General features: G+C 26.3%; 1 protein-coding gene across 1 annotated transcript; it reads left to right on the forward strand.

Moving 5' to 3' along the window:
* The first annotated feature begins 2,123 nt into the window (after nt 1-2,123).
* LOC129960430 (pituitary tumor-transforming gene 1 protein-interacting protein-like) lies at nt 2,124-14,827 on the forward strand. The gene is made up of 7 exons (XM_056073855.1): nt 2,124-2,404; nt 3,596-3,645; nt 4,253-4,355; nt 5,392-5,563; nt 9,304-9,350; nt 10,591-10,655; nt 12,470-14,827. The coding sequence occupies exons 1-6, from the start codon at nt 2,239-2,241 to the stop codon at nt 10,632-10,634; spliced, it is 582 nt and encodes a 193-aa protein (XP_055929830.1). The 5' UTR covers nt 2,124-2,238; the 3' UTR covers nt 10,635-10,655; nt 12,470-14,827.
* The last annotated feature ends 212 nt before the right edge of the window (nt 14,828-15,039 follow it).

Raw genomic sequence — 15,039 nt, forward strand, 5'->3', positions numbered from 1 at the left:
CCATGACAGACCAAATCTATCGGGACGTCATTCTGGAACAACAACAACATGTACGTTTGTTTCGGGGCGCCATGGGCACAGAATTCATGTTTATGAATGACAACGCCCGTAATCACCGTGCAAACATCGTACACGAATGCCTTCGATCGGAGGACATCACCCATATAAACTGGCCAGCATTCTCACCGGACTTGAATCCAGTAGAACATGTGTGGGATATGCTTGGTCGACGAGTTGCAGCCCGTCAACCACCTCCTACATGTCAACCGGAACTTCGGAGAGCATTGCTAGATGAGTGGTGTAATATTCCCCAAGGTCATATCGATAATTTGATATTCAGCATGTCTAGGCGTTGTAGGGACTGTATTGCATCGTCTGGGAGACATACTATGTATTAACCATCATACTAACCGTTAATATTGGTTTTTGTAAATGCTTTTTTTTTGTAATTTGCTCCAGAGAGTAAAAAATCGCAACTTTTATTAATGATATCAAACATATAGCATCTTTTTTGTTCTTTACCTTTGTTTTATAAAGAGGCTTTACAAATAAGTCACATTTGTTTTACTTCTGACTCTTTCTTTTCCTGAACTTGCATTATCCTTAATTTATGGACATGAGTGTAGATATATATATAGAACATATAGTTTTATTTTGTCTTTTTCCCTATATATATATATATATATATATGTGTGTGTGTGTGTGTGTGTGTGTGTGTGTGTGTGTGTGTGTGTGTGTGTGTGTGTGTGTGTGTGTGTGTGTGTGTGTGTGTGTAAGGATATTTTAAACTTTAATTTCAATTTAATTAATTTCCAAGGTTTTATCTTAATTTAGCCCATAGTAACTTCATTCTAAAATATTCTCTTATTTCGTGATCCAATTCCATTTTCTCTACTTAATTAATTCAAGATTAGATTTGTAAAATTACTGAACCGACTAAAAACCTCACATTCCCACGCTCCGCAAGAAGAGATAGAAAAATGTCCAGTAAGTACATTCTTTTTAAAAGATCCCTGTGTTTTCCCTTACCTTTTCGAAGCGTGTAGCAAAAATACCTATCGAAATCTAAATAATATATTTGCATTGTAAAAAAATATTTTCCCTATCAAAATCTCAGGTTATATAAGATGAGGGATAATTTATTTCTCTCTTCTTCCCCACTGTGGCGGACGTGCCTTGTCCGCTTCTCTGCTTGTAAATAATTATGCTTTCCCGATGTATTAAAATGAATTTAAAAATGTAAAAAGTCTATTCAATGTCTTCCAAACTGCATTCTGCTTCACATAAAATAATGCTTACATATATTAGCCCTGTAAAGAAATATTTTCCCTATCAAATCTCAGGTTATATAAGACGAGGGATAATTTATTTCTCTCTTTTCCCCCATTTCTGCTTTTGCAACGTGCTGTGGCGGACGTGCCTTGTCTGCGCCTGCTTGTAGATTATGCTTGATTCTCCAAGATGAAATAAAACGACGTCACGAAATTGAAAGTCTCTTCACTGTTTTCAAAACTGCATCCTGCTTGCTTCATATATATATATATATATATATATATATATATATATATATATATATATATATATATATATATATATATATATATATATATATATATATATATATATATATATATATATATATATATATATATATAGTTCTTTTTTTAGATTTTCACATTATATTATGTTCAATAATTTTCAAATTTTTAAAAAAATTAAGATATGGAAATGAAGATATGTTTGTTGCAATTATTGAACTTGCATTCGCATATTATTATTATTATTTTGGAGTTATTTTATTCTGAATTCTCTTCTTAGCTTACCGATTTGAGGCTATGAAATTAAAGACAGTCGAATCGTACCACATGATCGATTTGCTATTAGAAAAACAAATACTTCAAGAAACAAATATTTCCGATTGCTTTATAATTATAACTGCTGATTCTTTCTACATATTAAATTTGTCATCATAAATTTCATTAGAAAAATAAAAAAAAAAAAAATCCTCTTTGTTTTCAACTGAGATTTTAGTGAATTTCTCTGTCCAGAACGACCTAGTTCCCTTGAAGAAATTTTCCTTGTACCAGGAAACGAACGGAAATGAATAGAAGAAGTGGATCATATGATTGCAAGTTTCGTGTTTGTTTGGATCAATCTCTGTTGCTGTTTGTTCTCTCTGGAATAGGCTGTTTATGTGTAGATGCTCATTTCTCTTAACTGCGCATAAAAATTTTAAAAATGTTTCCCCCTAAAATAAGTGGTCCAGTTATGATATGCGTTTTAATTATATCTGTGATATTAAGTACAGCTGTCTGTCAAATAGATAATGAAACTGAAACTAGTACAGGATCTGCTAAGGAGGTTACGGTAGTTCAGCCTACAACTGTAAAACCTGAAAATGTTTGTGAGTGTTTTATATATCTATTGATGCTTTTGTAATTTAGTAAATCTTTTTCCATGTACTGTCATCTCAAATTTTTATCCTACATTGAAAAAATCATTTATTTATAATTAAAGTAGTGTTGGATGCAGTGGCACATTTCAGGTATTTCGTGGCCCTAGGTAGTGCAAATTATGAAAGCCCATCCTTCAATAAAATGATCAATTTACTTTCAATATGAGTTTATTTATAATTGAAAAGATATAATAATTTATTTAAGTTTAATATGTTTTAAATATTGAAAATTTCTTTGGTTATATTTACTATGGTTAATGATTGAGCAGCATCCACATTGAACACGATCATATTTAAGCATACCATCTGTGTTTATAAATGAGCATGATAATACAGATAAAATCTTTACCAATTATAATTGTCAGAATGGTAACTACTTTATATAATTAATAAAACTCTTATCTCTAATGGCTCTCTCCCTTGGCAGCTGGGTAACTGGACTGAATCTGCTGTTGGTTGGATTATATAATTATTTAGGATATTGTGAAATCATAAATTAAAATTAGTACAAGAACGTGTCAGCATTCTAGATTTTAAAGCAGTGTCACTATCTGAATGCCCATTAAGTTAGATTTCTAATAATATTTGGTATAGGGCAATAGATTTTTAGTATTGAAGTGAAATTATCTTATTTACATTTATTGCCAAATCTCGGACAATACGAGTGAAAATCTTTTTGCTGATGTATGATTTCTAAATGTAGAATGCTGTTGTGTGTCAGAACTTTTTCAAAATATTCAAAATTTTCATAAAATTCAATGCAACAAAATGGCTAGGTAACTACTTTTAAAATAATTTTCAGGAGCTAGTTTGTTTTGTAAAATGCTTATTGTATTCAAAATCAATAGTTGAATGGAATGAAAAGTATTTCATAAAATAATTTAATATATTTTTTTATTTATATTCTTTTATTCTGAATACATTTTATTGCATCTATTCTTTTAAAGAAACTTTCACGTTAATCTGTACTGTTTTAAAAGGTATTTTAATTTTCTGATCTTTGGAAAGTACTTTTAATGTTAACATTATTTTGAAATTTATCATGTTGTAAAATTGCAGAATTCCTTATTATTCTAATTAATATATTTTTTAGGAAACAAAATTTAATTTTATTTTTAACAATAACTTGTTTAATTGCAGCTTGTGAAAGTCACAACAATGACTGCAAAGGTTGCGTCTCTAATTCAAATGTAAGTTATTTATGTATTTATTGACATTAATAAATATTTATGTTAAAGTAAGTTTTATTTTCAAGGGTATCATTATATGAATTGTGTTAAAAAAATTATTTATGATTTTTCATTTATTTTTTTATTGTGTAGATTAAAGGTGGAAAAAGCCCCAATGCAAAACCAGTTCATTTTCATTAAAAAATTCATTTCAATTAAAAAATTGAAAAACTCATTTTACTTCATTTTAATGACAGATTAAACTGGAAAAATTGTTAAATGCACAGAATTCTAGAAGTGTTAACTTTGATTACAAATGGCTATTTATGATGTAACATTTTTAATGACATCATATTTAGTAAGCAATTTTCAGTTGACATGTTGATATGTAATCATTTGTTGGAACCGAAATTTGCTGTGTAGTATATTTTATTTTTTGAAACTTCTGTTTTACCTTATGTAATAAAATTAAATTATCAAGGTAAAATATTTAAACTGCCATGAAACGTGTTATTAAACTTATTTAATTTTTTTCAGCAATTAATTTGCATACATGTTTTAAAATTGCATGATGAAAGAAAAGGAATTGTATTTAAAAATTCTTTTTTATAAATTTCATTTTTTTTAGTGTTATTATTGTGAAACTGATGGAGTCTGCTATTTTAAAATAACAAAAGTTTTGACTGATGATAAATGCAACTTGAAGAAAATTCATTATTTAACATGTAGAGGTATGTAATCTTTTCTTATTATAATATTAATTTTACTTCTATATTATTTCATCTGTTTATGATATAATATATTTGAAAAAAATTTATATTTAATAATATTTTGAAAGCATTTTATATATTTTATGAGCATTCCATATTTGTATGAGTTAACACTGCATGTTTTCAAGTGAGAATAAATTGTTCTGTAAAAGTAAATAAATTGGTGCTTTTGTAAACATTTTCTTTAGATAATTTCTGATAAAAAATGCATGTAAAGTTATCTTAAATTTAAAATAAATTTGATTATTTCTTTTTAATTTTACTTATCTGTGACTATTTTTATGATTCTTTTAAGTTTAATGGATTCTTATAATTTATTTTCAAATGAAATTTTTTTTCCCTATTGGTTTACTTTCCATTTATGACATTGTGTTTTTCAAATGTATTAAAATGTTATTCCACAATTTTTTAGAAAAACACGAAATTGTTTTGATTTTGAATACTGATTTTTGTCTTTATCTGATTATTAAAAAAAAAAAAAAAAAAAAAAGATTAATTTAAAATTTTTTTTTGTTAAACTTGGTGCTATATTAAACCTATTTCATTCTCTTAAATCTTGAGTTGAAGCTTAATTTTTAATTAAATTAAGTTATTGGTAACTTATTGTTTCTTTATTAAAACCTACAAAAGTAAAAAAATATTTTTTTATTTATTATGATTAAATTATCCAAGTTTGATACAAGTTAGAAGAGACAGAAATAAGCTGTGCCAAAAGGCTTTATAACATAAACCAAGATAGGCTACAACACTTCTTCACAGTTACAAAGCTTGAGCTGCCACTGCTTAGCTGTGACTATACATGAGTAATCCGTGCTTATAGTATATAACAATGGAATTTATCTTATTTTCTGTTTTTCAAAACTTTATTTAACAAGTAAAGTAATAGCAAATTTTAATTTGTACCACTGCAAAGAAATGAAAAGCAAAAATTAATCATACAATTTATATTCTTTTATTCTATATTATTTTTCATTTTAACCCTCTTTTTTTATTCCAGTCAACTTTCAGTATCTGATGATAATCATTGGGGTATTTGCTGGAATAGCACTGTTGATTGTAACTATATGTTGTTGCTATTGTTGTTGTAAAAGAAGAGGGATCAAAATCTCGAAAGATGATTTGAAATGGGCTCGACAGCGAGAAGAAAGGAAGCAAATTGCTGCCGAAAGGTAAACTTTTTGGTAACTGACCATTTATTGAAATGCATTTTGAATTATTTATAAATTGTTAAACTTCATTTTATCTGGCATAAGCATACATATAGTATATTATTGAATGCATTATATATTGTTGAAGATATTTGTTGTTGTCTTATCACTTGCAGTTTGTGGTATTTAAAATAGAATTGGGGGAACTTACACCACCTCTAAGTGGTGCTGTAAGTGGCCACATCTCATAGCCAATAGCAATTTTACTATGTCTAGATACCATTTTCATGAATATAGCTGCTATCGCTCTGAAGTTAAGGAACAGTTTAAGGGATTGAATTGAGCACCTTGTATGAAATAATGAGTAATGTCTTTGTGACATGGCCTCCAAGGTGCAGTTTTTTCTAACAAGTTCAAATGCTATGTTCAACACTCAGGATTGTATGCTGTGAATGCCTGCAAACTTGTTTGTATCCTGTCATGTGACTCAGCTTCACAGTAATAAAAAAAATAAAATTGCATCATTGTTTGATTTACATTGCAGTGTGCCTTCATGCAAATGCTGATTGCTGCATTCAATTTTGCAGGTGATGTATTGTTTATTAAAACATCCATCTTTAGGTGTTTCTAATCTGTGATTTGTTATTTTAGTTTACTTGTATATAGAATATAGGTTATGTATAGAATGCTCTTTAACTCCTTTTTCTTTGGATAAAAATTTAGTTCTGCCCATGAATTTTGGACTTTAAATTTAATAATAAATATTTAAATATGTATCTTTTTGTTGAAAAGTAATTGAATATGTTTTAACTGTTAGTGTTTGAACACAGAAGAGAAATTGCCACTTGCTTAAATATTGTGATATAACTGAAATTCTTGGAACATTCATTTCCTAACCAAAAATTTTATTACTTGCAGGTGATTATTTATCAGGTTGATACATCCAATATTTTCATTCTTTTTGTTGAATAAAATTTGTAGAACCTGCATTTATTGTCTAAAGTTGATATTGTAGTCTACAAATAATAAGTTAATGCGGCTAACCATATTACTACAGCCTCTTTTAACGATAAAAGTTAAATGGGTTTAAATTGCAATCTGTAGACTCCTTAGTTTCAATAAAAAATGTTTAGTTTGTGAATTGTAAACATTGTTGAATTTTTATTTTTTTGTTGATTTTGACTGCTATTTCATTTTGTTTCACTCCTTTATTTCCTCCCATTCAAGGACTTAACAAAAAAGAATCGATTGCAAATAATTTTTTTTCTTATTTTCTTTCCTTATTTTGAGCAAACATCTCAGAATAGTAGAAAAGAGAAAATAGTCTAAAATGCAAGAAAAAAGTATACAAATTCTTTTATTGTTTTAACCAATCCTAAAAACTTTCAATAGTAGGGAAGAAAAATTATCATAATTGTGCCTTGACTTATCAAATATTATTGCTGTAATTGGAATAACAATAGATGACAGGTTTGTTTCGAAAACAAATGTGTTTTTAAATCAAAATTGGTCAGCTTCTTAAATAAGAACATTTGAAATTTTTATCTATCATCAAATGTAGTAATTAAATTGCTGGTATAATTGTCTGAATTAAATAAAATTGTATAATAAATAGTGTATTATGTAAAAATGAATTTTTTTTGTGTGTGTCATAGATGACATATCAGATATTGCTTTTAATGTAACAGAATTTTCAGATGAAACATTAAATAACCATGTATTTCTTGGTACTTTATTTTGATGTATTATAGTTCTTGCATATCATTGCTAAGTTCACTTTTATTGATTTATTTTATTGTTCATATTGCTTTCATATGTATTTTATCTTCTTCTCAATTTATTTTATTTTCAGAACATAAAATACTTCTTTGTCATTTTAAAAAGCAATTAACAAGATGACATGGAAACTAATGAAGAATCTTCATTTTTTTCTTTTTTCATAAAAGTACAGTAATTTTTTTATACACGGTAGAGATATGCATGTGATATTTTAATTGTCACTTTTGAAGTTTCTGAATATGGTTTCTTTATATTTAAAAAATGCCCCCCCCCCTCATAACACTAAAACCATATATATAAACCTCAACTGATAGTTAGACTAAAATTAAAACAATTTAACAATATTCTGAGTTATGGTGACCAAACACTTTATACTTTTATACAGCTTTTTGTATTGTTTTGAAAGCAATTATTTGTCTAATCTTAGAACATTGTTTGCATTAGAGCATTTATTAATTGCCTAGTCTTAGTAAGAGCTTAGCTAAAGTTTGCTTAAGAATATTGATTCTTGAACTTCCTTGTGTTTCGATTAGAATGTGGATTTTAATTTGAATTGATGATCACATTTTATTCTGCTTAAATTTCTTTTCGATCAAAGAATGCATAACATAAGGTTAATATATTTTGAGTTGTATCTATTTCTAATTTCTTGATATTTTATTTTAATGCTTGTTTGATTTTTATTGTGTAGGTAGTTTTTCTTTCCCAATTCAGTTCATTTCTACTCAACTTGATGTATTAGGGCCCTAGTTTAGTACATCTTTTATATTGTTTCTTTTTTAATCAGAGTAACATAATGAGTTTCTTAAATTGATCCGTTTTTTTGGAATGATTCTGCTTTAATAAATATTTAGCTGTATTACTTAGTTTTCACTCTTTAGTACTTTTTTTTTTCCTTTACCAATAATTTTTCTGAAATTTATCCATTATTATTGCATATTTTACGAGACTTTCAATTATGTTTAACATGGATTTTGTAGACTTCATTTTCCCGTTTATTCCACCCTCAAAGTTGTAAAATTCATTTAATAAATCTTCCAGATTGTGCAAAACAATATAAACAATTTTTTAAAGATTTTTTTTCTTTCTGACCGACAAAATAAGAATGTCCAATGAATAACTTTTTTTCTTTTATAGGCAAACCTTTCTTCTAATTTCACCCATTCTTTTTATGTAACTGTTTGAGTCATTTATTCGTTAAAAAAAGCTTTTGAAATCTGCTAAAATATTCAGTTATCATTTTCAAGTATCTGTTTTTTAATTGTGTTCTTTTCATCTTATGAAATTATTTTCGTGCTTCATGGGTTTTTTTTTTACAATGAATACTTATAATTTTTAATTCATTTGTAAATTTAATGTATTCTGTCAATTAACTAGGAATAATTATTCTTGAAGTTCTTTTTTTAAATCTGACAATGAACTCTTTTTCACATTCTAATATTTCACTATTTACTATCACACTTTCAAATGATTTTTTAAATGTCCAAATAAGGTTTCATATTTCATTCTGTCAATCAGATGTATAATATATGCAAGTGACTTTTATTTCTTTTGATCACTTTGTGACTTACTAATTTGAATTTCTGGAATTTATTTGAAGTCCTTTGTCATCAATAAATTGAAATTTGACCTTAAGGTTTCATCCGGACAACTTATTAATTGAGATGTCTATTTTTTTTTCTTTCAATAACTGGAATTTAGTTTATTTTCCAGAATTTGAATTTTTATTGTATTTAATCTGTGTCAGAAGAAAATCGACGATTGGTGAAGAGAAAGTACTGAACTGTAAAACTTTAGAATCATCAAGGAAATATGCTTGAAACCATATTTCAAATGTTGTAGTTAATGAAGGTAAAAGGACCATGTTATTTCAATTTCACATGCATGACTAACATCTGGATGACTCACTGTATTGTTTTTGTATTTCTGTATATTGATTTGATGATTGTTGTGTTATTTTAATGTTATATATAACATTTTAGGAGAAAAGAAAGAGCTGAAAGAACTGAAGAAATTCGCAAAAAATATGGTATGTCTTACATTTGATGATTTTAAGACTTAAATTTATAACTTTTTAAAATAAAATTTCAATGAAAATATCTCTTGTAGTTATCTTATTATTCTCTAACAATGGAGGGATTCTAATGTCTTCATGCTCGAAATATGCTTATTTATTTACAGTATATTTATATTTAAAAGGTATAAAAAGCAACTTATATTGTGGATAAATTTTTGAATTCTGATCTATTCCAGCAGTAGAATCCGATATTCATGTTTAGAATACTGTGACCTTGATATTTAATTTTTCTGAAATTTACTATAAGTGTGAATTATTAGATACATATACTGTGCTTTTTTTATGGGGATTTATTGGTGTTGCTTCCAAAATGGACATTAAAAGCTGACTGAATCACTGTGATATATAAAAGAAATCACAATACATCGATACTATCATAATACTAAACATTGATTTACTTCAAAAAAGTTAACAAAAAGCAGATATATTTTTGTATGGAAATGTATTTTAATCATAAGCATCTTGAAATAAATATTTTTATTACTGTGATGATTTACTGATATTATTTATTTCAAGCATCGATTTGTTATTATGATCTAAATATTTGATTAGTTCAAATGAATGGACTTAAATGTGGCCATTATGATGAAATAAAGAGGATTTGCATGGTTTAACTGTCCCATTGCCGATGACGGAATGTACCTTTTCCAGGAGGATCTGTGCATTGGCCTCACTATAATTGAGACTACTTTGCAGAAGTCCCAGCTCGTATTATTAACCACAATGGCACATAATTCAGTTTATGGCATTTTGGTGGGATAAGGGTTTCACTGTTGTAACATTAATCTTTAATTAATGAAAATTGGTTCTGTCAAAACATCTATAAATTCTGACGATACATTGAGATACAAGGGCTTTTATATCTGGGATTTCTGTGGGGAGATGATTTTTTTTTTATTTTAAATGTTGAAATTTCTTTGTTATAGAAATTGCAGAATTGTAGTTAATTGCCACATATCTTTGTTTTGGAAAAGAAAATTATTATATTTCAATAAATTTAGTTTCATTAGCAGGTTTCTTGTATTATGTTGTTTGTTTCATTGCTGAAATTTCCTTAAATGTTTAATGAATTAAAGTTGAGTTGTTAATAATCTTTTATCGGTACTGTTACATTTTGATTCAGTGTAATTATAGATCAAAATTCCTACTTCATCATAATATCTGAGTTATATATATATATATTTCATTTTAGGTCTTGTGAAAGATTCAAACCCGTATCAAAGATTTGATGCATAAGCAGTAAAAAGAGAAAAAGATGTAAGCCTTTTTATTTTATATTTTAAATAAACATCTTGCTCTAAAAATCATTGCACGTAAAAAAACATTAATTTTACATTTTCATGTAAAATTGCATTTTAATACATATTGAAAATAATATGACATATTACGCTGCATTTTTTTTTGTCGTCAAGGCTGATGAAGCAATTTATAGAAGTTGATTCATAATCAATTCCTTGGTAAATAAATTTGATATATCATGATACTGGTATGTGCAACACAGTCTTTATATATTTTTTCTGAAGATACTATGTTTTCATTATTTGCAATTTTGCAAGAAATTTATAAGCAAGTAACATACTCAGTATTTTTTTAAAAATAGCTTTTACAAATGCCTTGTAAAAGATAATTAGTATAGACCGTTTACTTGATAAATATTGTTTTATATTAAAGTTGGATGACATTCACTGCTATTATTTGTTACCATGTATGTTAAAGGCATGTCTGTTTGGCATTGCCATAATGAAAATAAAATTTTAAAACTGACATAATCCTGGTTTAAAAACGTTTTTCCGTGTATGTGTGATTTTTTCCCCCTGCGATCACAGTTAATCTCTTTTGTTCCTTATATGACAAATTAATTTTAAATTGTAAACTGCTGTAAGGTTAAAAGCAATTTAATATAATATCCTGAAAGAGTGGACAGATTTTGTAAAATTTAATATTAAGATTATTTTACTACATTTCATTTAATAAAAATTACACTTCATTTAATAAATAGTAAAATTGCTATTGAAATTCAAGTCAGTTTTTAGAAGTATCATATGGGATTCCCAAAGTAAAAATAATTCGTTATTTGTAGACTAGAAACGAAAGTAGTTAAAATATCTCTTGAATTCCTTAACAATTATGTGGATTTAATTAATTTTTATTGATCTATTTATGAAAATACTTTTTTGTTGGGGTTTTAAAGCCTTCTAAACTATCTTAAATTTTATAATTTGTTAGTTAAATATTTTGTTTTTGAGCACTTTGTAGTTATCATTGTTGCTTCTTGTATTGTTAAGTATATTAAGTTAATTAAGTGTAGTAATGTAAATGAGTGTATACATTCACTTGCATTATGTAATTCTGGAAGTTAATAAAATGTTAAATTTTCTTAATTTTGCAATTATTTCTTTAAATATATGTGGAACAGCTACAAATATTTTAATTCTGCTCTATAAATATCAAAGTTTATAATGCCACTTGACTAATCAGTTGGGAGTATTAATGTAAAAATAATAGTACATTGAATAAGAAAAACTTACCCTGGCTTTTGAGAATGCAGATTAAAAAGTATTAAATAGGTAACAGTCCATTTATGCGATCCTCAATTCGAGGCAAAAATGGTTTGTGTAAATGGTTAAATACTATTAAAATAACATATATGCCATATTAACAATCTTCAAATACATTAATTAATATGTTTAATTTCCAAATTATAAAAATAATTTAGTTAATAACATTCTTCAGTTTTGGATTCCATCATGCTTTTTTTGTATTTATGCAGGTGTTTTTTTAAAAAATCTCTTAGACTTTGCATTAAATCTTGTTTAAGTTTTGTCAAGATTTTTTGTACAGTATTTTTGATATTGGTAGTAATTTTTTGTTACTGTACCATATGCATTTATTGTCAATTAATATAATCCGTTAGTCATTTGCACTCATTATATTAAACACACTAAAACGTATTAATATCAGAAATATGAGAGTGTTGAATGCATAATAAGAAAGAAATGTGCTTCTGTTTTAATATTTTGATGCATGTATTTTGTGATATTCAGTTCACTAATATTGTATTCTAAATTTAGGCTAACTGTTTGTGGTTTCTGGAGAAAGTGTGGTGTTCCATCTGGTGCCTTTACATTTTGGAATCCATTCGCTTTTTTATTATTCTGATATTTATGTATTTTCGTACATGTATGTGCTGTGATGGTTGATATAATTAAAAGCTTTTCCCCTCTTTACTGTCTGAAAAGTAATGAGTAGCAGATATCAGTATTTTCCATGTTTTCTTTATCATGTTAGTACTGTATCTTCTCAATGGTCTGAATTTTTTTTTTGTAATCATCAGTATTATATTTTACTGAATGATTATTTTGAGCTGTGAAACTCTTAATAATGTAATTTACAATTCAGAATTCTGCTTATTTTTGTTATAGATGATTCATTATATTTTCCTTTTATTTAGACTGAGATTTCAATTTTCTATAGTAAGAAAGATAAGTTTTTATTTTTGATATTGAATAAAATTATATAAATTTTCTGTGCCTCAAATTGTAAACAAAATTTTCTAATTACAAGCATAATCATCAATCATCATCAATAATTAGAAGATGATGGAATATTTCTTTTGTATTGTCTTTTGTATTTTTTTCAGTATAATCTTTTGAAATTTTTTTTGGATGTAGTGAATAGTTAATACTTCTGGATAAAATCTATGCTTATGTATAATTCAGTGTCTTATGGGGTGATAATACTTTTTGATAAATATTATTGCAATAAGTAATGATATTTAAAAGTATAGTTTTGAATAATATATGCATTCTTTGTACTGAGAGCTAAAAGAGATTTGATTTTTAAAGATTTATATATTTTTAATATACAATATTGGGTGAACAGTAGCAATACTTTACATTGTTAATATATTTCAAGATTTTGTATGTGCTGTATGATAATCAGTATTTTAAAATGCCGATGATTTGTATTATGTTCTATAAAATGGCGGAATTGTGAGCATATCATGTTAAAAATTTTTTAAAAACATCTTGATTTTTATCTCTGTATAAAACATCAAATCATTGTAATTTCAAATCATGCCTTTTTTAAATGTATAAATTTTATATTATTCATAATCATTCTTGAAGTTGTAAATATAGTGAAGTATTACTACAATCAGACAACTTTTTGCTGTATTAGATTTCCAGATAATTTTTAAAAAATGTATTTTAAAATATGAATGAAAATATCACATTTATGCAGAATGCATTAATTTAATTATGCATTCGAATTATTGCAGGTAATAATTATAAAGAAGGCCATATGAAATTTTTCATGAGCACTGAATAAATAAACAATGTGACACCTACTTAATTTTTCCTGCCAGTTTTTGCTCTAGAAAATAATTACGCTGTAGTTGACTTAAAATTTTGTGTATAATGTGGATGTTTCTCTTGTAAATTCAGTATACTTATATGTTTTAACAGAAATGAGGAATTTAATTTTTAAATCATCATTCAGTGTAATTTACAAAGATAAAGATAATTTATATTCTTGCTATTAACTAATCTAACAAATTATATAATCTTAATTCTATTTAGGGAAATCATTCCTAGTGTATTCAATAATATTGTATATATTACTAAATAAATGCTTATTTTGAGAATACATTAATACTTTTTATAGCACAAACTTTCATTTTTCAAGCAGATCTTTCTCAAACCTTTGAATAAATGTAAAAATCGTTGGTATTTTATCATGAAAATCTTTCCTGACAAAGAAAAATATATTTAATTTAGCTTAGGTGCATTATATTTATTATAGTGTTTGGTATATTAATGATACATATTTTTTACTTTTATGTTCCAAACTTAATATCTGAAGTCTGCTTATACATTTGTTGATTCAAAAATTTTACCGAGTACTTAAATCATTTTAGGATACTTATATTAACTTATTTTGCTTTGCAAAACAAAACTTTTTTATAATTTAATTGAATAATTTGAAAAATTAACTACAATAAAAACAACTTCTTGCATAAAATTGTTAATGTTTTGTTTCCATTGGACATTTGTCAATTTCAAGAAAACATACTAATCATTAAGATGTATTCTCAAAAAAATTCTTTGGGATTGCTGATTATTAGATATAGTTTTTATCTATTCTTATATGGATGTGATATTCACCATATCTGCTGTCATTCTTATCCTATTTGTTGTATATATAATTGCAACTTTTCTCATTTATATCTATTTGAATTTTGTTAATTTATATGAATTAGCTTTCAGGATTTGTATTTTGATATTAAAAGGATTAGGAATTTTAGGTGTATATATTAGCAAAAGACTCTTTGAAGGATTTTAAAATGTATGTGTTGAAATTGAGCGAAAAATTGTGTAAAGTTTTGTACAGTTTTCACTGATAAATAAATGTTTGTATTCATTCTGCCATTACGATGCCTATAATTTCTATAATAATCAGTTATATTTGAAAATTTTATTGGCGATTATCATAAAATGACATAAAATTTACCGATTTTGAATATATCTATATATTTTTTATATTTTTGTTTGATTAAAGTTAATTTATAATATAATTAATGCACATAACTGAAAGTAATTGGATATGCATTGATTATTTAAATTTCATATAGGGCATTGAA

This window comes from Argiope bruennichi, chromosome X2, assembly GCF_947563725.1.
Source record: "Argiope bruennichi chromosome X2, qqArgBrue1.1, whole genome shotgun sequence".
NCBI classification, from domain to species: domain Eukaryota; kingdom Metazoa; phylum Arthropoda; class Arachnida; order Araneae; family Araneidae; genus Argiope; species Argiope bruennichi.

Coding starts and splice junctions, on each gene's coding strand:
- LOC129960430 (XM_056073855.1), top strand. CDS start 2,239: ATGTTTCCCCCTAAAATAAGTGGTCCAGTTATGATATGCGTTTTAATT. Junction 3,646..4,252: donor GTTGCGTCTCTAATTCAAAT/GTAAGTTATTTA, acceptor CATTTTTTTTAG/TGTTATTATTGTGAAACTGA. Junction 5,564..9,303: donor AAGCAAATTGCTGCCGAAAG/GTAAACTTTTTG, acceptor ATAACATTTTAG/GAGAAAAGAAAGAGCTGAAA.